A 25,426-nucleotide genomic window follows, 5' to 3' on the forward strand; every position below is an offset into this window, starting at 1 on the left:
TTGTTACTCCAGCTTTTAGTGATTATTTCAGTCACTCATCCTAGAATGGTGACTCAGCAGGTAATAAAGAAACTATTTATTCTATTCTGTGTCTCTGTTGCTTTGTCACCTTGGCACAATCAGTACAACCTATTTTAAAACATGAGCAATCTTCAAAGAAAAGCTTCAAATGACTACAACCAGGGGCTGTTACCCAGAGCTGGGGACTCTGTGCTGTAACAAGACAGGGCTTTCTAAACCCCATTTTATCTCTTTATTGCTGCAGGAGGGGATGGCATCAGCTGCTATGCAATGACACAGTCTCTGAGTTTCCTATTCCTTGTCTGCACTCCTCAGGCATGCAGAAACTCTGCATTCATTATTTCTGTGCACTCACAACTGTTTCATCTGTTTTAAGACAAACTAGGCAGAGAAGCCTCTTTGAACTTCTGGATGCAAGGAGACTTAAAAAGAAAATATCTTGTGCCTCATATTTATTATCCATTGACATTTATCAGTTATTGCTGTAGAACTTGTGCTCTCTGCCTGTGTGTCCTCCTACAAAACCCCAGCAGACATTTTACAAGGCCACGTTTAGCTGTAATTATGTAGCAGTAAGGAAGGTGCTGGCTCAACCAGAATCATTCTGGTTCTCTTCTAACAATAACACATTTTGAGCCAGGCAGATAGTTCTACAACTGTGTGTTTGCAACCACAGAAGCAAATACCAGAAGGCTGAAAAAACTCAATGCAATCCATGAAGGAAATTTTATGAAACCAATCGTTTTAGTCAAGCCCTGCATTTTGAAATTAGGACAAGTTATGTGCAAAAATGTAATTTTTGCCAGACCAAGGTTTCTCTCTCATGTACTACCAATTCAAAACCAAAGTGTAGTTGTGCAATAAGCAATGGCTTTTTTGGAGCACTCGTGCAAAAAAAAAAAAAAGGTTCTATTGGCTTTCACACCATTAGCCAGAATTTAGGGAGAGTTTTAAAGCAGTATGAAATAGCATTACTTAGGTAGGCAAAGAATTCTAAACAAGGATTTGAAATGCCAAGTTTATTTCTGAATCTCTAACAGAACATGTGAATACTGTTCTGTGCTCGGTGACCACCCTTTCTTCAGTTACACAAGTACCTACTTAGAATTCTCAAAAAAAAAAAAAGCACAGTCCCAATGAAAATGATTTCATTAACATAAGGGTGTATCTGCTTCCAGAAATAACATTCAAGCACCATTCACATTAACCATAGAAATGACTTGGGAACATTCACTCCTCTGGAAAGGCTGCGGAAAACTGCAGTCAATTATTATTGGAGAACATCACACCCCTCACTCTTTTCAGGAAAAGCCTCTGACAACTGCTCTAACCTCCCATTTCCATTCAAAACACACTGACGGGCAAGAAGCCAACCTGGAAATTCTCCAAGAAAAGGCAAGAGGTCAACCTTAACATGCTGGGGCTTTTACTACTTGGTCTGAAGGATAACCACACCAGACACACACAGGCACATTCTGACATTTCCCGCTGTGCTCCCACAACTGGGCCACACCTGCACCCCAGAAAGCAGCTGGAAATGTCATTTGCACATTCTCTGTATCTCTGTGGAAGAAAAACAGTTACAGAAACAAAACATAGCCAAGCTTTCCTCGTGTGTTTCCTCATATGCAAAACTAACTCTGGAGAATTTCACACTCCAACAGTGAGACTGGATATCACACAGGGAGCTCAGGAGATGCTTAGGAAGGTTTTAACAATCTTTTTTCTTCCCATACTTCAGACTACTAGAGCTGAAGATGCACTGCTGGAGCAGCTTCCTGAATGAGGAGTGTAAAATTTCATTGTGTGGGAAACAATATGCTGGTGCTATGAACAGCCACACGGAAAAGCAGCCTCTATTCAGCAAGTTCTTGCACTGCCTTCCTTTGTGCTCTGTGTTTAACCTCAGTGCCATCCTTTAACAAAGAGCCAGCCTCCTGCCTCGAGGATTCCTTGCATCTTTTTATCCTGAGAGTTGATTCTTTCCCAGAGTCTCTGGGGCCGTCTATCTTCCACTGTATTTATTATGTGCCCTCTTTTCTATGAATTTTTGCTCAACTCCCTACTTTCATTTTGCAAATTCATCTTCAAATCCACCTTTTTGTATTTTACAAACATTTAAACAATTCTTCATTGAACTATATGCAATTCCCAGATATTTAAGCAGCTTCTTTTCCATTCATGAAATAGTCTTTACTTCCATGTTTGATTTCCAAGCACCTTCAAATCTCTGACATTCCCCTACCACTGGATGCTCCAGCTGTATCTTACATACAATTAAATCATTGGCAAGACAAATTAAAAAAAAAAAAAAAAGAAGTATCCTTCTGCAGTACACAGTTACTAAGCAGGCTGAAACGAAGCCTGAGTGTTTTCCAAAAGGAAAATAATGTTATCCCTCTTGTGGCTGTGACAGCATTCTCTGTCCAGCAGCACACCTGGCCCTGCAGGAACAGGAGTGCAACCTGCTCATCCCAAAGCAGCAGGGCCAACCTGCTCAGCTCCTGACACCAGGGCTACACAAACACTGCCAGCTCTCAGCAGGGATCACTCCACAGCTACTCCTTGCTTTACACCTCTCTACTCCAACCAACACCTCCGGTGTAAATGCTTTATATCCATAGAAATGCACATTCATTTTCCTGTGACCTCTAAAAAATTCAGACAACACTTCTGGATATTCTGCCAAGAACTGAATTCCTGACTTGCGCTTGGCTTCTAATCTTACACTGTGGATCACTTTCTAGCCTAGCTCAAGGCAAGTTTAGTGTCAGTACATAAATTCATTTAGTCCATTATTCTAACAAAATTCTTTCAATAAAAACATCCCACTAAACAATCTGGAAGAAGCAACAATGAATTCCAACTTTTCAAGGTTGCACACAATACACAAAAATTTCAACATATTTTTAACACCTTGGATCAGACTATGCCATACCAGTCACAGACCTGAGAATTTGACAATATTCTTTTATATACTGAAAGTTAATTTTAAAAGATTATCACTTTAGAACAAGCAAAAAAAAACAAAATCAGAAAAGCTCAATCATAATTTTAAAGGATGCTTACTGTAAAAAGAACAATTAAAATGAGCCAATAGTTTTAAGCTCTCCCTACTTTTGAACAATTTGCAGAATGAAAAATACCTGGTTTTAGATAACTGCATGTTTAAACTGAATTTTAGAGCATGATACAGAGCTGCATGGCAAGAGTGAATTACCAAGAAGGAAAGTGTGTGGGGGAAGCAAGCCCTCAGAGGTCAGCTCTGTACCTTTTTATGGTGCCAGCTTTATAAATGCCACAGTCTGACAAGTCTACTGGCTTGGATGTTCTGTGCAGGAAGTTATTCCTGCCCCTCTGCCACACCATGCCATCTTCCCACAGGGAAAACATGACAGAGAGAAACCTCCACTGCATCTAGACTGCACCAACTCATCCATTCCTTCTACAGCTGTATAAGGAAGTTACACACTGTGATTACTAAAACTGCATAAAAATGAAGGATAATGGGGCTTTTTTCGAGCTGGGTAATGAAGTGATTAAAAAGTTCAAATAATTATGTTTAGGGTCCTGTAACGGGCTGCATTCTACAATACAAGATTTATGAACCAACAAATCCTGGGCTACATACTACCCTTCTCTTTAAACTGATAGTCCTCTGTCCTCTATTTTTCCTGGATATTTTTTAGATCTATTATTATCTATAATACAACTATTATTTTAGAGCTAGTATTAAGAACAAACATTCATTGATGTCCTGAAATTAACAGAAGGAAAGCCTTTGTTTAAGAAAGTGCAAGCCCATGCAAAACAACAAAACTAACCAAGAGTCCCCCCAAATCAAACCAATAGGCCAAAATAAACACCCAAAAACTCATTACACAAAAAAACCCCAAACCAAAAAAAAAAAAAAAAAAAAAATCACACCTGACATGATCCCAACTGTGCAAGGAAGGATCCATTCTCTTATCCTAAATTACTTCCTTCATGGATGCTGAGCTGAACGTGACTATTAAATAAACATCTGAACATTCAGCTTTCCAGATGGATATTAAATTATTCTTAGCAATACTATTTTATACTAAAACAATATTTTGCAATTTTAAAGAAAGTCTTTAACAGCATGAAAACATGACATTTAGGCATTTGATGATTAAATAGATTTAAATTTGAGGCATTAACCTAAACATCCTAGAGCATTTCTAATAACTTCACTGAGCTGCCATAATTTCTGTCAGCATATGTAGTACTGAATGACTAATAAAATACCTGAATTGAAACTATTCCAGTCTAGCAGTTTGTATGATCTTGTGTTACCCATAATTCCGACAAAGGCTGAGTTCAAAACAGCAAATTAGTAGATCAGTTATAGCAGCAGAATAGTGAAAAAACTACCAACAAGAACACAATTGACAACACCACTCCACAGGAACTGGAAAGACACAGACAGCAGAGTTAATCAGAGGCTGAAATAGAAAGGGAAAAAGGAGCATGCTAGAGCAGTCTGGCACTAGTGACCAACGTGGATAGTATCTGCAGTTTGGTCCTACTGGCAAGCTCTTAATCCACCTGCAAATGTTCTCTCCTCTCCCACCTTCTCCTGATTCATTATTTTGCCAGTTTGTTTGCTTCCTTTAATATTTTACAGACTTATTTGACTCAAATGCTTCACAATCATAACTATATCAGAATTTTTTCCTACTCCTCCACCTTCCCTCCCACAGCCACGTGCCTTCATTCCCCTTTTGTTCCTGCTGTTTTGCAATGTGAGTTCCAAGGATCATGCATTTTACATTCACTTGTCAGGAGCAATGTGCAAGTCTCACAGAAACACTGCAGCTCTGCAAACACACATCTCTTCTTGCCTTATGGCTTATACTGCTTCCAATCAGCTGGTAAAAAGGAAGGAGTGCATAATACAAGAAATCAGTTTTTAAAACTTCTGAGCAAAATTGATTTTTTTTAATATTCTGTCTGTATCTATCGCACAGTAAATTTTACACATAAGAGACCGGTATCAGAAATCTGTTGAAAGCACAAAATCATAAAATAACTTTGTGGCAAAGAAAGACTCACGTATTAATTATATTCTGACATTTCTTTTAATCTCCACTGCGTAAATAGATCTTAGAATAGGAAAACAAAAGAGCAACATTGTGTACTAATACACTTGAAAAACATCCCTTAAACAAGGAGGATCTAATTCAAATTAAGTCTTGGATTTAATTACATGTTGCCAGCTTCCTGAATCTTTAGATCAGCAACAATCTGATCTACCTGCCTGGAGAATTGCTTGCCTTGGGCCATAGGAAGAAAAGGAAAAGATTAGGTTTTTTGTACTTGTTTTTAAGGATGTATTTGCATAAACTTCTTTTTATTACTCCTGACTAGTGCATGCAAAACCACTGCAGGTGCTATTTTTCCTCTCCTCTGCATTTTTAAGTGCACTGTCGACTCCAGCTTTTTGCAAAGCATTCCTCATCTAGACTCAGTAACTAAACCAACCAAGTCTTGAGAGCCAAAAGTCACTCAGTTCTAACATTAGAACTAGGACATGCAAACCCCATGAGTTCCTGTGCTGGGGATCCCAGGAAAAGAATACATAAAAATCTTGAAGTACTGTTCAGTAAAGGCTTTTAAGAACAGAAACAAAACTGTAAAGGTGAAAAACCACGTTGTGAGTTGTAGCCATTAGTCCTTAAAGATTTCAAGGAGCTGAAAATGGGAAAAGATTCATAGTTAAGATCAAGCATTTAATCGCATTTTTGTTTGAATGGAAAAACTTGCATAGAGTTTTAATCACAAAAAGCAGCAAAAAATTAATTAATCCCTCAATAATTCAAAGCTAGCTTTCAGTGCAGAGTTACTGATTCCAAGCATTGTTGTTATTACTAGCTTAATTTGCTGAAAGGTTTCTCACCAAAACCACAACCTTTGAGTAACTCATTTCCCGAGCCTCAATGGCTCTCTGCAATGCCCAGCTGGAACAGATCTGTCCCTCCCCAAGGTGCCACCGGGCAGGGAGGCAGGCTGTGCCAGGCAGGTGTTCCTGCGCTCCCGTGCTGCGTTCCCGCATTCCCGTGCGGACGTACCGGGGTTGTGGATGCGATCCAGGAGCTTCACGGAGCGCGCGCTGACGACGCCCCCGACATGGAGCAGGAAGCCGGGTGGGAAGGTGGTCAGGGTGAAGAAGGGGAATTCCTGTGGGCACAAGAAGCAGCATTAGTGCAGAGCTGAGCAGGGCCTCGGCGGGGCAGCGACATGCACCGAGCTCTCGCTGCCCTGGATGCCAGCACTGCGGCGCCCTGGGCAGAGGCACCCCCAGAGCCACGCGTGCCCACAGCCCCAGGGCCAGGAAAGCACAGGTTCCACACACTCAGTACTTTTCCCCCACAGAGTTGTTTCTCAGCACAACAGTGATAAACAACCAAAACTTTACATATTTTTAGATTAATAAAATCTCTATTGATCCACTTTTACCATGGCTGCTAAACACCAGAATTCTTTCATTAGCTGATAAAAAAATAAAATTTTTCTCCATTTTTAGGTGTTCTCATTACAACTGACTGTAATTTGATTCTGAAGCACAGGGTGGAACAAACTGTAATCCTGCAAGAATGAGGACGGTCTGATTACAGGAAAACATACCTAAAAATATCAAAGGACTGCTCTGCTAGTAAACTCTAAATATAACAAGTAAATATACATCTTTTAAAATAAAGCTCAGGTCTTGAAACACAACTGTAAATTCTTAAACTAAAACAATTCGCTTCCAGTTAATAAGTAAAATAAAGACTTAACTTTCAGTAACTACTCCAGCTTTTAATTCATAAAAAGGGCAAAGTAAGTAATAATGGCAATTTTTCAAGACTCATTTGATGAAATAAAAGTCATATTCAAAAAACTGAGCCCAAACCCAGATTTTAATTGCTCCAGAGACGTTCTGTGATATGTCTGATATATCCATAATAGCACACTTATGGGGGAAAGGCAATAATTCGTGTTCAGCAATTCTAAATGCAGAAAGCAAAGAAAAAGAAAAATCATGCAATCATGTTTTGTATAATAGTAACTGATTAAATGGAACAAATAAACACCGTATTTTTATATGAGAGAAAGTAGAGGATAGATTCCTTTCTCACATACTTGGAAAGAGTACAGTTCAACCAAGCTTCTACCTGAACAGCACACATGCTGCAGATTCAGCGAGGATCAGGCTCTTCCAGCAATACATGGCATGAAAAATTAGCTTAAACAAGAGCCCAACATAGGTTTAAGAATTAATACTTCAGGATTCTTGCCACCCTTCTAATAGAAACTCTTAGAACTTTTAAAAGCTCCTACAAACTTCAAGTTTTCTGGATTTTCATTTGGCTTAAACTTTCAAAATTAGGAGGCAAACCTTTAAATCAGTGACCATAGTATCAATAACCAGAAGAAAAAGAAGAACAATCCCAAAAGCCAAACCCTGCAGTTCTGCCGTATGATGCAATGAAGAAGTAGGCAGATTTCACCCCAGGACTCTGCAAACCTGCTTGACCAATGGGTCTCCAGGAGCTGAGATGGATTCTAGAGAGGGATGCAGTGAAGATTCCCCCAGAAGGTTCTAACAGATTGCAAAGTGCCTTGCAAGTTACCAGAATAGCCAAAATACTCAAATTACTTGCTTTCCCAGGACTGCAGAAATGAATAAAGGAGTTTTCTGAATGTGCCACCTTTATGAAATTCCATTAATCCTTTACTACACTTTCATTCTCTGTATACACACATTTACACCAGGCTGAAGCAGTATGGAGTGGGCAAAGGAAACAATACTCCATGCTCTAAAGCTTGAGCAAATCCATTGTTTTTTCATCTAAATGGAAATTCAGAAGTTTTTCCATTTTCTGTTCCTTTCCATAAGACTTTGTACTGCAAGTAATTTTAACATGCTCACACTTGCAGTTTGCCTGATTCCCTACACTAGAAACCAGGCCAAACTGCAAACAACATCTTGGTTCTATCTCAGTGCATGTATCAATACTCCCAAGCCTGTATTATGACACCTGATAAAAGAAGGTGTTTCTCAGGTAACTGGAGCCACAGACAAATCTGGGTAGCAGACTCACTGAACCATTCTGACAGAACTCTGTTAACAATCTCTCACTCATTCTGACACAGATGGAACTCTGTCACTTCATATGAAGACTTTTTTTTCCTTTTTTTATTTAATTTAGAGGTTTTTAAAATGCTATTATTATCTTACTTAAATACAAGTTCCAGCCTCAATTACATGTTGCAAACTGTAAGAGTTCAAAATTACTGTGCCACCCCCCAAGGTGGCCAAACAACCTCACAGCTTTTCTTCACCTGAACTGAGGGGATGGGTGGGTAAGAAGTCACTGGAAAGAAAAGATGGAAAGATGTTCAAGTCAGGATTTCAGCCAAGCAAATCTCCCAGAAAACACATTTCCTGCAGTGCCCTTCAGAGATGAAGGCCACCAGATCCCCCTTTTGAAAAGGCAGCAGAAGAGATCACTCAAGCACTTGCAGAACGTAAAAACAGGAAGAAACCAGAATTTGTCCAGAATTTGTGGAAGTGAGACATGAAATACCACTGAGAGCAGCTTTTGGTCATTTCTACAAAAATATAGGCTAATGTTTGAGGAGTAAGATAACATCAAATTTTCCTACTGATGGAAATGCAGCATGTATTTTTTTTTTAGTTAAAAATATACAGAGAGACAGCAGTGCTACAGTTACTCTTGCTATCTACAGATGTCCAGGGAATTTTTAACAGTTATTTATGTACAAGGTAACATGTACCTGAGTTTTCCACTGCTGTATTTTCTACAGGTTCATTTTCAGGGAAGAAATTGAGGAATATGACCCTTCTAACTAACTCTGTTCAGTTTGCAGTTAGGGTTATTTAAGTAATATACCAAAACCACATTTGGTTAAAACAAAGCTGTTGAGACATGCAACTAAATGAGCTGATTTTCAGGTACCTCAGCATTACCATATACCCCAATAATCTAAGACTCAAAAGAACTATTTGAGCAACCTGGTCTCACAGAATGTGTCCCTGCCCAAGGCAGGGTGGCTGGAATAAGATCATCATTAAGGTCCCGCAAACTCAAAGTATTCTGGGATTTTATGATATATCTAATACATGTGAAACTGCATTATATATACTGAATTTCTTCTTTGTTTTCCTAAATACTTGCTATCCTAAGCAACCCAGACAAGTAGAGTGCACTGTTTATGTGTGTAGTACTAAAACAGACAAAATAACTTATAGATGTTATTCATTCCAGTTAACTCAGCTTCAAGGTAACCAAAAGAGGTAACACCACAGCAAAACCACATCCAATATGAAATTTTCAGAAGACAGAATGAACATATTTTTATCAATTAACTGTCCACATGCTTTGCTGTTACACCATAGTTGCCATCAATAACAGATTCAACATGTCTCCGTCCCATTTTACAGGATCTTTTTTCTACTAGCCAATACAAAGACCTTATCAAAATAATGTGCAAATAATTCAGGCTCTAAAAATACATTAAGGGCTCTTATCTTACTTTTTTAATTGTCTTTAAAAAGCTTCCTAAGGAAATAAAAAGATCAGCCATGGAAAGTCTAAATGCTAGCAAAAATCAAAGGTAAACAGACAAAAGGCTTGTTTTAATGCATTCCCTTCAGCCAAATAAAAAATTAAAAGCAAAAAGCCACGGATTTGTATTCATACCTGAACTAAAACATTAACTGAAATGTATCAACATGCAAAATACACCGATCTAAGAAATGCTCTTAAAACCAACAAATGTGAAAAACTCCGCATGAACAAGATCACAAAGAGCTCTGGGAAGGCTCCCGAACGCCCGTCTGTGAGGTGGTGCTTTGGAAGCCCCAGGAGCAGGGAGGGGGCTGAGGGGTCCCGTTTGCTGCCACGTACCCGCCTGGCACAGAACCTGCGGGGCGATCCTCCCTTAGCCACGGGAACACAAGAGAGGAGAGCAGAGTCAGCACTCGCTGCAGGCAGGCTCCTGTGTGTGCAAGCCCCCGTCACACCCCGCACCTGCAGCGCCTCTGCTCCCAGCCAACGCGCACGGCCCGCGGCACCAGCTTCGGTGTCACTGACGTGTTTTATGGAAAACCCTTCCCTGAGGATCTTTCCTCCTGAGAGGCCTCAGGAACAAAATGTAACCAATGGTTATCTGCTGCTGTGGAATGCAACAGGTGCATCTGGGATTGGGCTCATGGGGTTGTTTCTGATTAATGGCCAATCACAGCCCAGCTGTCCAGACTGTCTCAGTCACAAGCCTTTATCATCATTCCTTTTTCTATTCTTAGCCAGTCTTCTGATGAAATCCTGTCTTCTGTTCTTTTAGTACAGTTTTAATACAATATATATCAAAAAATAATAAATCAAGCCTTCTGAAACATGGAGTCAACATTCTCATCTCTTCCCTCATCCTGAGACCCCTGTGAACACAACCACACTTGGGTGCAATACATTTATTTCTAGTACGAATATACTCCCATTTCTTCCCTCAATACATCTCATTATCAACATTTTGATCAAAGCAGTGTATAGTTTATAAAAAAAAGTTGCAATTACTCATTCCAAATGTAAACAATTTATTAAAACCACTATTTTCATCATATAGTCTGTTCAGTTTAATGACAGATGGCATTTTTAGTGCAATAGAGGAAAAGTTTAAATGTATAAATGCCTTTTACTGCTTGGCAAGTAGTTCAGTTTCAAGTTCCCAATTAAAGGCTACCTTCTACTCCATTGACTAGAGCACAAGGTAACAACTCCATTCCCAAAACCTGAAACTTTTCCCAAACCCAAACGGGATTTTCAGCTTGTTTAAAGCCCTGCCAGCCAATGTTCCTGAATTTGGCTTCTGTGAAAACCTTATCATCATGTCTTTACTCAAGTGTTAAACTTAACATGCATCAGTACCTTTCAGAGACCACACAATGGTAATTTCTCCCATAACTTCTTAATACCACTGGAATTACTTGAGTGCTGTGCATACTTAATTGCTCCACTTCTCCCAGGGCTTTAGTAATATATTCATATTTAAATAATTTGTGTATAAAAGGGCTACTAAACAGTCAACATTTGTACTAAGTTCACACCAAAACTAACATTTTTTCAAACAAAGTAAAAGCAAACATTAACTTAGAACAAGATAAATTTTCACTTCAGTAAACCAGAAATGGAAGTATAAAATGCCTTACCCTTTGTTCCAGAGCTGACTGAGTCTGTTGTCTTAAAAGAGTTTTAAACGGCCCCCCTTCTTTTCCAGCACTCCCACTGCCCATTCCTGAAGAATATCAGTACAAATGACATTCAAAGAAACATATATTATAATTTGTAATCAAAGAGTGAGTTCAAAATAGATAAAAATGAGTCATTGAAAACAGGCAAAATTTCCCCATAATTTTAATTTCTAAGAAAAAAAAAAGGCATCAAAAATTTAATTTTGGTTTGAGGGTTGTTCTAGGTTTTCCTTCTCACACAACTAGCAGTGATTTTATAAGTATTTGAACAAACCCCCCCATCTAAGATTTTTTCCTGCTGTCAACCTGAATTAAAATCAATTTTAAAATATAAAAACTTAAAGATGTGGGTTTAAAATTCTTTCCTACAATATAGAATTTTTTTTATTTAAATAGAGATCTAATTTTCACATTAAGTTTTTATAAAACCATATTATCTGCCCTTATCAAAAAGAGTCTCTCTGTCAGACTACTCTACAGTTGTGTATCTCTCACTAATATAATATTTTTATTTAATAGAAGTAATAAAAATCTGGTTTTCAGAGAGTTTCAGGTAACTAAAACCACCTTTCCTAACTACAAGCAGAAGACTGTACACAATTATAGCAGCAGTTACATAATGCATGATTAGGAGCAAGAAGAAAGTACAAATGCAATGCATATCCTTTGATTTGAACATAAACTCTGGAAAAATTATGAATTATTTTACACTATGAAATACTCATCTGATTCACTCAAATAAGCTAGGGGCTACTACTGCTCAGCATTTAAAACTACACTTATTTGATTACTATATTGGCACACACATAACCTGCAGATTATGAACATGAGATAAACTCCAATTTTGCATAACATGGCAATTCTCTTTTCTTCTTTCAGAGTTTCACCTCCAACCCTCTCCCTAGCACAGGGGGTTTGTGCACAGCAAGCTGGCAGCTGCACTGACACCTGATTGTGCACTAGCACCCTTGCTGGGGCATCACTTGCAGGGCCATGTCCCTTCACAGAGCGTGCTGAGCTGCAGGTTATGTGTCTGACAGTGACCTGGGGGCTCTGTGCTCACACAGCACTGCAAACACATGCCAAGGTGCACTTTTCCTAAAGCAAACACAGTGCCAGTGACTCAGACTTTCTTGGTAATAGGTCATGCCCAAAACGCATCCTCCTTGCTATTCCTTAAGTCTAAAGCCATCAGGGCTAACAGGACAAAGCAAAAAGAAGCCCCTAAGCAGCAGAGGAAAGCAGTGCATAAAGAACAGAAAGGTGTCAGGAGCAGGATGAAATACAAACAGCACAGTGCAAACAGTTAGAAATGAAGCCAAGATTTTCTTTTCCAGAATTTCTAACTGATTCAACATAATAATTCCTTGCTAGTTTCCTTTTCCTTCTGATCAAGAATCTGGTAAGGATGAAAAAGAGTGAAAATATATATCCAAGTGCAGTTATTTGTTTTACCTAAGACTGGGAGATCTAGAAGTAATACCAGACTTAATAATGTATATATAAATTCACTCCTAACTTCATTCATTCATTCATTTTCAAGAGTTACTAAGCTACCATTACCATGTAATTAGATATAAAACCACTATAATTTTCAATGAGTATTTTTAGCTGTTCTTGGATAAGGAAACAAAACTATTAGTATCTGTATAGTCCCATTAAACAAGATTAAATTGCTTGTACTATTTAGCATTGATTCTAAACATCACTGTCAGGGACTATACAAGACTAAATACAGACAAACATAGCATAAATTCTACACATGAAACAAACTCAAAAAATACAAACTAACCAAAAGAGTTTCTACAAAAAAAGCAAAGTCAATAATACCAACAATTATTTAATTGAAATCTCTAAAAATAATCCATGTCAGTGAAATGAAAAAGTGGGCAGTAAAAATAAAAAGCATGGGCTTTGTTTAAAAGGTTAAATTAAAAAGCAGAGCTGGTAGCATCTGACAACCATTATTTCAGCAAATTATGAATGAATTCATGAGCAAGTGCAATGAGCAGCTGCTCCATGCAAAATGCAGGAGCAACAAAGTGAGGACAATGTGTGGGATTAGAAATAAAGCAAATTATTTCAATCCAATCAGCAAAGGCTAATTTTCAAGGGTAAAGAAGTAATTCGGCAGCATAAATGACATTGTTTCAAATCCTCTAGGAAGTTCTGAAGGTGTTTCAAGCTTCTGGGGCAGAGGTGAGAGATGGAATACATAGTCATGTAGCCAGCAGCTTTCAGAGGCTAACTGAGCAAACCCAGGGTTACAGAAGCAGCTGTGTGTTAATCAAATAGCAACATTTCCTTCAAAGTTTGTTTAAAAGGCCATAATAGACAGATCCTACCAGAAGCAGCCAGAAGCAGCTCTTCAGTGAAAGAAACACTTTTCCTCAGAACAACTGGGCTGACATGGCTAGAGTGTAGAGGTTTAATGCTAGACCCCGAGAGGAGGAGACAGGACTTTTTAAGATGTGGGGAATCACAAGAGAGTGAAGGGGAGCTGGGAAACAGGAAAATCCTAGGTCCCTGTGGGGAAGGTGCTGTGGAGGAAAGTAATAGAGACAAAGATGTAGATTCAGAAGATGACTAAAGAAACGGACAAAAGAAATCAAAATGAAGCATTTCTGTTTTCTCTAAATGAATCAACACTTACTGCAAATATTTCTTGACACACATAGAAATGGAATGACAATACAGCTCCACAACGTACATGAGAAGCGTGTCCTTAAAAATCATTACTTGATCAACTTTATTTTGAAATGAATTTTTTAGAGACATGGTAATTAAACATTTTAAATGCCAATCAAAATTTGATAGCAAATAGTATGGAGTAAAACCCAAACAACAGAGTCTTTGCACACACTTAATCTGATTACTTGCATTATCTTGGTAGAAAAGGTTCTTTCCAAAGTGGCCATGGATTCATTTTATGATTTTCTAGAGTAATAAATCTTGTAGAATTCTAAGTTCCCATCAAGTAAAGGAGTTCCCACCTTACCCATTTCCTCCAAACATATGCTATGGCACATCAGAATGTATTATCTGATTAAAAAATATCATGCTTTTTGTCAGCCTGATTCTGTTCATTTTCAGTGGCATAAAATATATCCCTACTCCCAGAATTCTAATTTCTAACCCAAATTCAGCAAATGTATTTATAGACCAGAATGGCTAACACAAGCACAGTTGCATTTCACAGAAGACATCAAGGCAATATTCTCTGTATTTGGAGCTATTGAAAATTAGATGCTTAAGCAGATCCAGGTTCCAGCCTCCAGTGTTTTGTTACTCATCCTGGAAATTGTGGTACCTGCACCATTTCTCCAGGTTAATGTCCATCTCAGATATGTCAGCACACTAACTACCTGACTGAGAAATAAAGGAGAATATAATGTACTGCAGAAATAGCAGAAAATACTTATTTTTCACATCAGCCAACCCGAGTAATGGGTATCTCGAACCTGGTAACATCAGATGTGTCACATGAGAAATTTGCATTTCTTTAACTTTATTTAACTACTGACATCACCAACTTACACACTGAGATACCTGAACTTGGTAACAGCCTTGGGAAATGAAAACAGAGGTCTAAACATATACAGTAATTGTTAAAAGCAACATACTGAATTTAGTATGTTATGGAAGTGTCTTCTGCATATTATCAAATTTTGGGTAAAACAGATTGCTCATGAGGTGATGTCCTTTTAGTCTAAGATTCAAAATTGAGTTTGTCATAGCAAGATAGAGCATGTTTAAATGTAACTAGAAAATCCTCTCCAGACAAGTTTCAGTAGCAGAGTTAGAAGCTGCCAAAAAGAGAGTGCTAATAAGCAAAACTATGCCCACAGGTTGCTTTAATACTAGAAAGACAGCTAAAAACATCTTTACATACTTGAAAAATCCCTCCAAACATGAGGCACCAATGACAATCTGTTTCAGTTCTGAAGGAACTGACTAAAACCAACAGGATTTATCACCCACCTAACATTGCCAGGAAATACATAAGGCTGCTGCTTTAAAACCTTCACTCATTCACAGTGAGTTGCACGTGCCTAAACTCACAACTCTTACATCTAGAAAGATGACCACCTATGTGACATTTAAATCCTTTACACAACATTATCTCTACCATGGAAAATCTGATCAAAAGAAACAGGTTTTCAAATATTCAGTAAGCCAAACACCTGAATTTGGGGTGCTCCCAAGAAATGAGCATCCAGTTCTACCTGTAGGTCCTCTAAATGAGTGACCACCATAGGTTACCCAGAGGACAGACATCCTTTAAAAAGGACAAAAACTAAAGTGTGCTTGTTTTTGCTTGTTTGTTTTAGAAATAGGACAGAAGACAGCACTAAGAAAGACAGCTTGCTAATTAGGAAAATTTTTAACACATCTAGGGAATAAACTGCATGAAATATTTAATACAACTCCATTTGAACGTAATATTCAATTTACCTGCTAGGAAAAATTCTTGAAAGGAGTGCTATCAAGTAAAGCTGAATCAACTACCTTAAAATGCTTAAAATCTGTCTCATTATATAGAGCCAAGGATGTTCTGGGCTTCAAACACCACAATTTAAAACATCATTTAAAAACTAACCACACTTCTATATACAATTCTACAAAATACTTTGCCCCATGGTAGCAAAATTCACAGCATTGGTCATATAATGAAAAATAAACATACAGTAATTCTTTGAGTTTTGCTGACATTATTACTGACATGATTCTAACCACAGACTAAAAAATAAGGAGGGAGGAAAAAAAAAACAAATTGAAAAAATTATGATAAAGCAATGGAAAAAGAAAAATGCTTTTTGAAGATGGCTGGACTACTTCTAATGTAATTTAAGCTACCTTGAAAGTGTATACTGTCTACGTAAAGCTATTTCCATATACCAAGAGAAAAGACAATGGCTGCTACATTTCTAGTTTTGAATTTGCAAAAGGGAGTTCAAAATTAGATAAATGTATGCAGTAAACTTAGGGCCCAACACAATAGGCTTGAAGGCTACATGGTTTTAGTAACACCATCCTTAACATATTGTGGTGAGAAATACACTCCTATGATCTGTGATATGAAATGGAGGAAATAAGGAAAAGGCAATTACTTAGGACTCCCTTAATGCTCTGAGATGTTTTGACTTCAACACAACACAGTTGTGTTACAAAAGCAATTTTCACGTTATCCAGGACAGTGGAAATGCAGGCAGGATTGAAATTTGGACCCTGCAGAAACCCTTTAGAGCTTGAGGTGTGCTGTGTGAGGTCTCCAATTTTCACATCATTTTGATAACTTAAATGCCAAAAAGCAAAAGGGGTTGAATGAAAATATAAAAAGAGAAACAAAAACAAAAAGTGGGTGGAAGTGCCTTACCAGTTTTGGGTGTCAAACTCAAATCTGTGTCAGAAGAAGAGGACTGTCGACTGTAGGACTTGGAAGGTGAAAAGGAATAGGTTTGGTTTTTCAGAGGGGTGGAGGGTCCTGATGAATATGTATTGGGATTGGGATCTTCATTGAAAGGAATCCTGCCAGAAGAAGGTGGAAACATATTCAGTAATCCTGTGCCAAAGGACCTGGCTGACAGCAGCATGATCCAAACACCAGGATGGGACTGGGGCAGGGCCAGCAGCTATTCCTTAGGAGCGAGGCTGGGAATGAGGCCAGAGGCAAAGAAATGCTGTTTTACCCTCTCAGCATCCTACACACAGATGCTCGTCATCTACAATGAAACAATTAAGCCAAATGAAAGGCATGAGATGTGACAAAAAATTATATATAGATATGCAAAATAAAAAAATTGAAAAGTTTATGGCTTAAAAATCTGGTCAAATACACAATGCTTTGAGTTAGTTTAATAAAGAAAAAATGATTTCAAATTATAGCTGTGTTTATACATATTTATACACTTATGTATATACACATATGCATTTTAAGGTAAAAAAAAAAAAGAGATATGTTTCCTTATCCTATAGCATCAGCAGCATGCCACAGCTAAAAACAGAGCAAAGAGGAGAATCTTTATGGGAACAACTCTATTGACAAACAGTTTATTTATGCACAGCTTGACTTACCTGCTCTCTAAAACCATCTCTTCCACAAATGGCACAGACCCTTCCTAGAACCATTTCAAAACCTACTGTATGTGAATTATGTTTGAAAGCAATTAGGAGCTCAAATCACCGTTTCCCAGTTACATCACCTTATTGTTCTAGTTAATTTCACAGGAAGCAAGAGCATGTGACAGTGAAGAGCGTGGCTTTGTGGAAGAGACTGCGAGGCATGTCCAAGACCTATCCTGCATTTGCTGGAGCTGCAGCACCCTGGGAACAGCAGGCGTGTCCCTGAGGAAACGGGGGAGGAGAGAGGGCGGTACCTGCCTACCCTGCCTGCCTGCCTGCCCTGCGGGGGCACTGTGCCTGCGGCTGCCTCTGCCCAGCTGCGAGGGTCAGCAGACTCGTACCAGTGTAGATGAGAGTGGGAACAGACACAGAGAAGTTCTGAGTGAGCCGTGAGCCAGTAGCAGTGTGAATTGGGCTGTTGTGGGTCGAGCGGCATCCATGGCTGGGCGCGTGAACCAGCGGAGACCTGAGAGAGTTTGCAGCCAGGGCGGGAGAAAAGAAAACAATACATACAAACAGGTTGCAGAGTTATGTTACCAATGACTTCAGGGAAGTTCAGATAGAGGAGATCTCTTACTCTAAGCAGACTCTAAGAATTGCAATTCCTAGCATGCAAGAGTCCAGATGAAATAAAAGGAGGGAAAGGAACAGCTTAAGCACTTGCTTCTGACTGCATCATTGATTTCTGGCAACAGGCCATCAAGTTAGTAAAGCCAAGAATAAGAAGAATCAAATCAGTTGATTTTACTGCCTTAGAGAAACATTCCCATTTTTTGAACTGAGACAATATCCATCACAGAGTTGAACATGGATAATTTGGGAGGTGGAATTTCCACATTTTGCTGCAGAGTGAAAGCCACTGGTTTATTCATGGGTGCTTTTTAAGTTGATAATTACTAGGTCTACCTTTTATGTTTTTAAACACCATGCCGTTGCTCTATGCTGCCCTGCATTCTGAAGTTCTTATCAAGGCAATTTTTTAAAATCAAGACAAGTTAAACAAGCTATGCTGTGAAATAGAAACCAGTAATTTTTAAAAGTCAGCTCATATTTTGCAAAATTTTGCAGAGCAATTGATGTCTGCACAACCAAAATGCCTCATCTCTCTTGCAGTGACAGAACAGCTCAAGTTAATGAAAATGGCTACTTCAATTAATACATCTAGAAATACAGGATATGCAATACACTTCTTGGTGCAGTTTTTTCCTTCCTGTATTGCTCTACCAAACAGAAAATAACTAATTTATCCATGCAAAAAACAGTTGAAAGAAGACTGCAAGTATATTTCTATTAATTTGTACGCATATCACAACATTCAAACTGTTTGGTGCTGCAGTACATATGACAAAAATCACAAAATTCTAATTCTCATCATAAAAAGACTTCTCTGCAAATTCACTGTCTACCTGTTTTGCCATAGTCCTTGTTTTACAACAGTAAAAAGCAAAGCACACAAAAGATGAGACCTCTTTGGGGTCATTGTCTAAATCACTGACAGAACAATCAGAATTCAAAATTTATCTTCTCTTATACACTTACAAACATTTAAGCTTGAACCAAAAGTATATTTGTGAGAGGTCCTCACAAAAATGTTCATTGCACAAACACAGCATCAGAGCAGAACTAATTAGAGTTAAACTGGTGGATCACAAGCCAAGCATATGTAGTACTATTGCTACATAAATACAAAGAAAGTCATCTTAAGTGAGAACTACCACTCCAGCTTCTACTGAAATAACAACTCATCCAACCTAAAACATTTCAGAATTGTGGAATAGAAAACTTATTGCAGACAAATAAAACTACAAAAGAAAAACAAATTCTGGGGAAAAAAGAATTCACACTGGTTATGAAAAACTGAATGAGTATCAAAGGAAGAGAGGTGAAACTTGTTTCCCTACAAGCTACTAATTCATACTTACTCCTTCATTTCTTTGGATGGGGAGTTACATGCAGGTAAAAATGCTGATGTGTTACTTAATTTATCCAACGTGCAGGCTGTTCCTATGGCTCTCACTACGAGTCCAGACTCTCCTTCCAAATCAAAACACTGCAAATAACCAACAACAGCATTTCCTCTCATTTCCAGCACCTTCAAGCCAATCTTCCTTTGTAATTCACCTACAAAACAAAAGGTAAAGAGCTCAGAGTTGCAGTGAGAGTTGCACTTCTATTCTCTTTCGTGGTCTTTGACTCAGCTTTTGGAGTGCCAACCAAGTCAGCAGAACAGGTGATAAACCCAATCCTACATAGCTGGGCCTAGGAGCCAGCCACAACTTCTGTCTCCTACAACACCGTGTGATACCAATCTCACAGCTTTTTGCTTTTCTCTCCAAATCCATTCTGACTGCCAAAACAGCATATCATTTCAGAGGTTTTTCCCACTAGTCTTTCTTTCCAGTAGGTTTTTTTTCCTTTTTTCTACTTATTCAGAGAGAGGTCAAGATGTGCTGTTGAACTCACCTAAGTTTCTAAATACTTCATATTTAATACTTCAATACATTAATAATACATAATATAATAATATATATTATATAAAAATAATATATAGCACATAATATATAGTACCGTATACTATATATAGCATATATAGTACTTCAAAACAATGCAACATCTTAAAAATCTATATGAACAAGCATCTATAATTTCTTCATGTACCAATTTATTTGAGCATACTTCATCTCATTTCCTACTTTTTGCCCCTCTACTGCAAACCAAACAGTCCCACTCCTATTAACTGCACACAAGGACTGAAAGGCTGTGACTGTAGGGAGCTGGTTGGCCACAGATGCTTTTTTAGGAGGACATAATAAAGGAACGGTTCTGTGTGGCTGGATTGCCTCGGTAATAAGGCACATGGAGAACATCACCTGTGTGCCCTGGGGGCAGTGCCTGTGCCCTGGGGCAGTGCAGTACCTGACATGAGCGAGATGAGCCTCTGGCGGGCCTCGTTGGAGGCACGCGGGGTCCGGATGCGGTCGATCCACTGGTACTCGGGGTCCTCGTTCACCACCAGCTCCTCCACGAAGCCGTGGATCACCACAGCCCGGTAGCACTTGGGGATGGACGTGGCTGGTGCAGACACACAGCAAAGGGGTGAGAGACAGGCCTCCCAGCCAAGGGCAGCAACACAAACATCCATTGCACACCACAATGATTTCATCCAGACCGTTTTCTGTGACAACATGGACACACCCCGCTAAGGTAACTGTCCAGTGTACCAGTTACAGCACGTGCCTTAATGAAACCTTTTCACTTTGGGCCTCTTTCAAAGGATATGGACCCAAAATAACACCACATGTGCATGCAGAGGCACTGAAATGCAACTTCTGGGCATTAAAAAACCCCATCAGTTACTTACATTGTTTTGAAATGTGAACAGTAACAATGTGTTAAAAAAGAAAAGCAATTTGTGTAAATGTTATCTCCACTAGGTTTATGCAATGAGCTCCCTTCTCTGCCATGAGAAGGGAGACAGAAGAGGCAAAGAAGGAAAAGGAGGGCAAAAGTTTTTGTTCAAATAAACTTTTTTCCTCTACTTACTGCAAAAAAATTTGACGCCACAGGATGACTGCCTAAATCTGTTTAAATCGTTGAAGAGATCTACTTTCACCACCACGTTGATCTCCCCACGTATACCTGTCAATAAAAACCATGAAATACCAGAAGTTATAACAATATGACAGCACCAATACAAAACTAGACCTATAAATTATTTCCTGTTATTAATAATTAATGCCAGAGGAGCAGGAAGCCATAGCCTTGCCTCTCAGGTCTGCTGCAGAGACACTGGCTCAGAGGAAGTTTCTAGTTCTGCCAAGCCTGTGGCACAATGAAAGCAACACTCCTCAAATGCCTGTCTGGAGCAAACAGAACTTTATAAGAAAGATGGGACTGGGGAAAGAGAAGCCATCAGCCTCTTGGTGCTGCAGTGGCCTCTGCTGCAGGGTGCTCTCTCTGCTCAGTTTCCTGCCTGAAACAACTCCACAACTGCAGTAAAGCTCCTCTCTGAAGTTCAGCCCAAGGACAAATATTTATGGTTCTTTCTAGAACCACAAAGTGACAAAGGAAGTGTTTGCAAAATACTTCAACTGTGACAAGAAATAAATAAAAATAAGGTATTATAGTCCTTTTAGACAAAGGTTAATTTTCAACTATGATTAAACCTTACTAGAAATGGATTATTTTCCAACACAGAACCATTCCTTTTTGACTTCTCTACTTCCCTGTTCTGAGCTTTTCCTTCTTTTCCCCACCCAGTAACAAAATCATTTCACACATCATAGGTTCTGACATATTGAGGACTAAACTTCTTGATGAGTCTGATCTCTCATGTCTTCAGAAGCCTTTATCAACCAGCACATGACACTGAAACAGCAGCACTGGATTTGTTGTTCAGCTCAGACATTACTGCAATAAAATCAGCTGCATCTCCCTTCCAAAATGCCAACAGGAAGAAGCCTTCAGTTATTGTAACAGAAAATGCCTCAGGGCTATACATTTTCACAAACAATCATGTTGAGGTGAAAGAAAAAAATTAATACAAACTTATGAACATTGTATTTATTCTTTTTTTAAGGAAGCTCAATTAATGTTTGCCAAGAATCACAATAATTGGAATCTACTGCTATGAGCATGAAAACAAAAGAATTCCAATTTTACTTACACAGAAAAAACCTATGAAATACCAACATATCTGGAAAAATATAGAGAATTCAAACTCTCTCTAATCTACCAGCTGTACACATCCTGAAACAAGTGTTTGCATAATTTAGCTCCAGAAGAGAATGCGTGATAGGAGAATGTGCATAGGATAAAAAGGTAATTTAAAAAAACAGTGTTTTTGCAATATTTCTTAATATTTCTGCTCGCTATAACTGGTTTAAATGCAAAAAATACAGTGCATCAGTTATGATGAGCATCTGGTGAACACCATTAATTATTTCCCAACAATGACTTATAATTAGCTTTGAACATCATTAGGTCATTGAATTCACTCTGAATAATGAAGGAGGGGGACAATGGCAGCCACAGAGATGTCCTGCACAAAGGCATCCAAGCAGCAAGTTAATTGCTCTAAACTGACATTGGCTCTCTGAGACAAAAGCTGTTCCATCCAAATCAAAAGCAAAAATATCACTGCCTCTGTTTTCTCATACCTTCAAGACATTCTGATGAAATCCACCTAGTACTGAGAGCACTTAATGCAGGGAAAAGGGATTTCATCCTGTTGATGCTATCTATCTCACATCCTTGTCCCTTCATCTCAAGTGACGTTTATCCCAAATCCCAGGAAGGCACACTTCAAGTAACCCCAGCAAAATTACATTTGTTTAGGAAACACATGGTAATTAGACAAATACGTCTGAGTCTTTTTTTTTAATCAGAAATTTGCAGTAACTAGTGAGGATGTTTTCCCACTTGTCACAAGTCCTGTGGAAGGCATTCTGCCAAGCACTAGTCTTTACTCCCCTGCCAGAAATTTTCTCATGTCAGAAAATAAGGGGGGAAAAAAGCCAGGAAAGTGGTTTTCCAACTCCAAAGCTAAAGTTATTACAAATTTCTGAATACATCTTATGAGATTGTACGAAGCAGATTAGGTTCCAGAGAAGCCTGTTTGAAATCAGCAAAGCTCACCATGAATGGTATCATAAATTGGAAACCACCCTGAAATAACAGTGGCTGCCTCACTGTAGAGCAGAGGGTCGATGTCTATGTACACCTTGCCAATGGCATCGTTGGCACTGTACGTGTCGTGGTCAAGAACCGTGATCTGCAGGGGCTCATCCTGCAGCTCCTCATCATCCACCTGCAACACAAATATTAACAAAAACCTGAGTACTTAAAAATGTGCAGGGAAACACTGCTGAAAAACAAATGCAGAGGAGAAGAGAGTTAGTAATGAACAGTGACACGGATAGATCTGTAATGTCACTTCCTGAGGTTACATTACATTCCTGAGGCTAAACAACATTCCCACTCATTTTGGTTTTATCCCTCAGAGACTGGTGAGATCCTGGAAACTGACCGATCACTGGCAGAGGAACACAAAAGCACAATTACAGAGAATATGCATTTTAAAATTCCACAGTATTTTAAGTTGCACTTAAAACACTGTCCCACCTATCTCCACAATACATACTGATAGACAAATAAATAAATAGACAAAATAAGGAAGAAAGGAAAGAAAGAAAGAAAGAAAATTTAAGATGAAATACCTCAGAGGACTATTATGCTCTGAAGTGTATGGTGTTCCCATCACTGGCCAGTGGCTTAAAAGCAGGTATTTTACACAGCCTGCAGTAAGAGTTTAGTACTTCTACACATGCAATTTCCTAAACAAATGCAATAATCCATCTACAGATAATGACTATTTTCTTTTAGGACAAAGACAGCCATTTAACAAATTTTTGTGTTCAATTCACAAACCAAGAATGAAGTTTGCTAGCTGCAATGGGATGACTCATCTAAGTGTTTGCAGAATTGCAATATTGCCTTAGTGCACAGTAAATGAACCAGAACTACACATTCAAGTATTGCAATAATTAATTGATTCTAAACATAATCCTCATTTTTTAAGTAGTAAAAAAATGAAAGAAACATGTAAACACTCGTTCAGGGCATAATGTCAAAGGACACCAACAAATTAGATCCTGGAAAGCAACAAGCAATTACAGGAAAATGCTGCGTGCCCTCATTATTACATAAGGAAACGAGAGGAGAAAGTGTCCAGCAATTGTTGTCCAAGCTCTTTGCTTTGTAATCTTCACAGAGCAATTTTCCGTTTTCTCCTCTGCATTATCCTTGCCACCAAATGTAAGACTTCAAATACCAATTAACTTCCCTTGCTCAAAATTAAGAAAAGCCCACAGGAACACTTTATTTACACATACATGTCCTGATAAGTGTACTGAAAAAGCCTTTCCCCTGCTGCCCTTGCCCACCTTCACTGCAGCACTCTCTCTTCTAACAGAACAGCATTCAATTGGATCCAACCTGGCAAGCTTTTATCTTCTCAAGCACTCCTAAAAAGCCAAGGAGACGCCCTTGGCAAACAGGGTCTGCCTGGAGCTGGCTTTGCTGGAAAGGCTTTGTGCATGTAAACACAAATACACTTCAGTGCTCACTCTCTGCTGGAAATGCAATTATTTCATTAAGGCAGCTGAACCAGAGTGCCTATACACTTACAGGCCAACTCTTAAAAATACTTACTTCAAATTTGAACCACTCAGAATTCCATTGAGGATTAAGTGATTTGGGATACACATCTGTCTTAAATGTTGTATTTCCAAATTTCACCTAAAACCAAAAACATTCAATTAGCAATTACAAGTATTAACAAAAAGATTTTGAAACTCATTTAATTGACATATGCAAATAATTTCAAATACATATTTCAACAAATAATTTTCTTTTCACTGAGTGGCTTTTCAATTCAATTTATATATATATATCAGTATCCACATGTCAATGACATTTCCAATCAATCTCTTTCATCCTGTCACACTACTAAAATGGTTCCTTTTCCTCCTCAAACATTTGAGAGTCAGAAATATAACTTATATTGGCTATTCAAAGTCACTTTACATACTCTCCTTGCCTTCTACAAGGAAAAATATTCTAAACATTGATAGCTTATTACTCTTCTCTCTAGGATTTCTCAATCAGCTTCACAGACAATTGATAAAATAAAGACAAACTGGATTTGATACATACAGAGAGAGGACTACTAAAAACTGAATATTTTCCATGCTTTCATCTCTTATTTCACCTTCAACCACATAATAACTCATTTCAGCAGTACCCATATGGTCTCCACAGGCATCTATTTCAGGCTAAGCCCATTTGGGTTTGGTGGGCGCTTCTTCTTTCCTTTTTTAAGGTGAAACTGAATTTCTGTGATGCTCCATACATCAGGAAGCCACACAGCACACGGAAGAGCCTTTATTTCTCTGCAGCCTTCACTGCAAACCATTTCCAAACACCTGCAGTTCTCCGAATGCT

General features: G+C 38.6%; 1 protein-coding gene across 27 annotated transcripts in view; it reads right to left on the reverse strand.

Annotated features, from left to right (window-relative positions):
- Window positions 1-25,426, reverse strand: part of C2CD5 (C2 calcium dependent domain containing 5) — a 54,580-nt gene that overhangs the window by 26,364 nt on the left and 2,790 nt on the right. For 6 of the 27 annotated variants that reach the window (XM_077178051.1, XM_077178048.1, XM_077178053.1 and 3 more), the window contains exons 2-12: window positions 24,635-24,721; window positions 23,060-23,231; window positions 20,966-21,061; window positions 20,339-20,494; window positions 19,345-19,543; window positions 17,685-17,888; window positions 16,677-16,828; window positions 13,645-13,839; window positions 11,258-11,343; window positions 6,114-6,222; window positions 4,291-4,356 (exon numbers count right to left, since the gene is read on the reverse strand). In XM_077178051.1, coding sequence (XP_077034166.1) covers window positions 4,291-4,356; window positions 6,114-6,222; window positions 11,258-11,343; window positions 13,645-13,839; window positions 16,677-16,828; window positions 17,685-17,888; window positions 19,345-19,543; window positions 20,339-20,494; window positions 20,966-21,061; window positions 23,060-23,231; window positions 24,635-24,721 — 1,522 coding nt within the window. Of the gene's footprint in view, window positions 1-4,290; window positions 4,357-6,113; window positions 6,223-11,257; window positions 11,344-13,644; window positions 13,840-16,676; window positions 16,829-17,684; window positions 17,889-19,344; window positions 19,544-20,338; window positions 20,495-20,965; window positions 21,062-23,059; window positions 23,232-24,634; window positions 24,722-25,426 lie in introns of those variants that run through there. The other 21 variants (XM_077178064.1, XM_077178061.1, XM_077178060.1 and 18 more) reach the window with 10 other exon arrangements.

Source organism: Agelaius phoeniceus, chromosome 5, assembly GCF_051311805.1.
Source record: "Agelaius phoeniceus isolate bAgePho1 chromosome 5, bAgePho1.hap1, whole genome shotgun sequence".
Classification (NCBI taxonomy): domain Eukaryota; kingdom Metazoa; phylum Chordata; class Aves; order Passeriformes; family Icteridae; genus Agelaius; species Agelaius phoeniceus.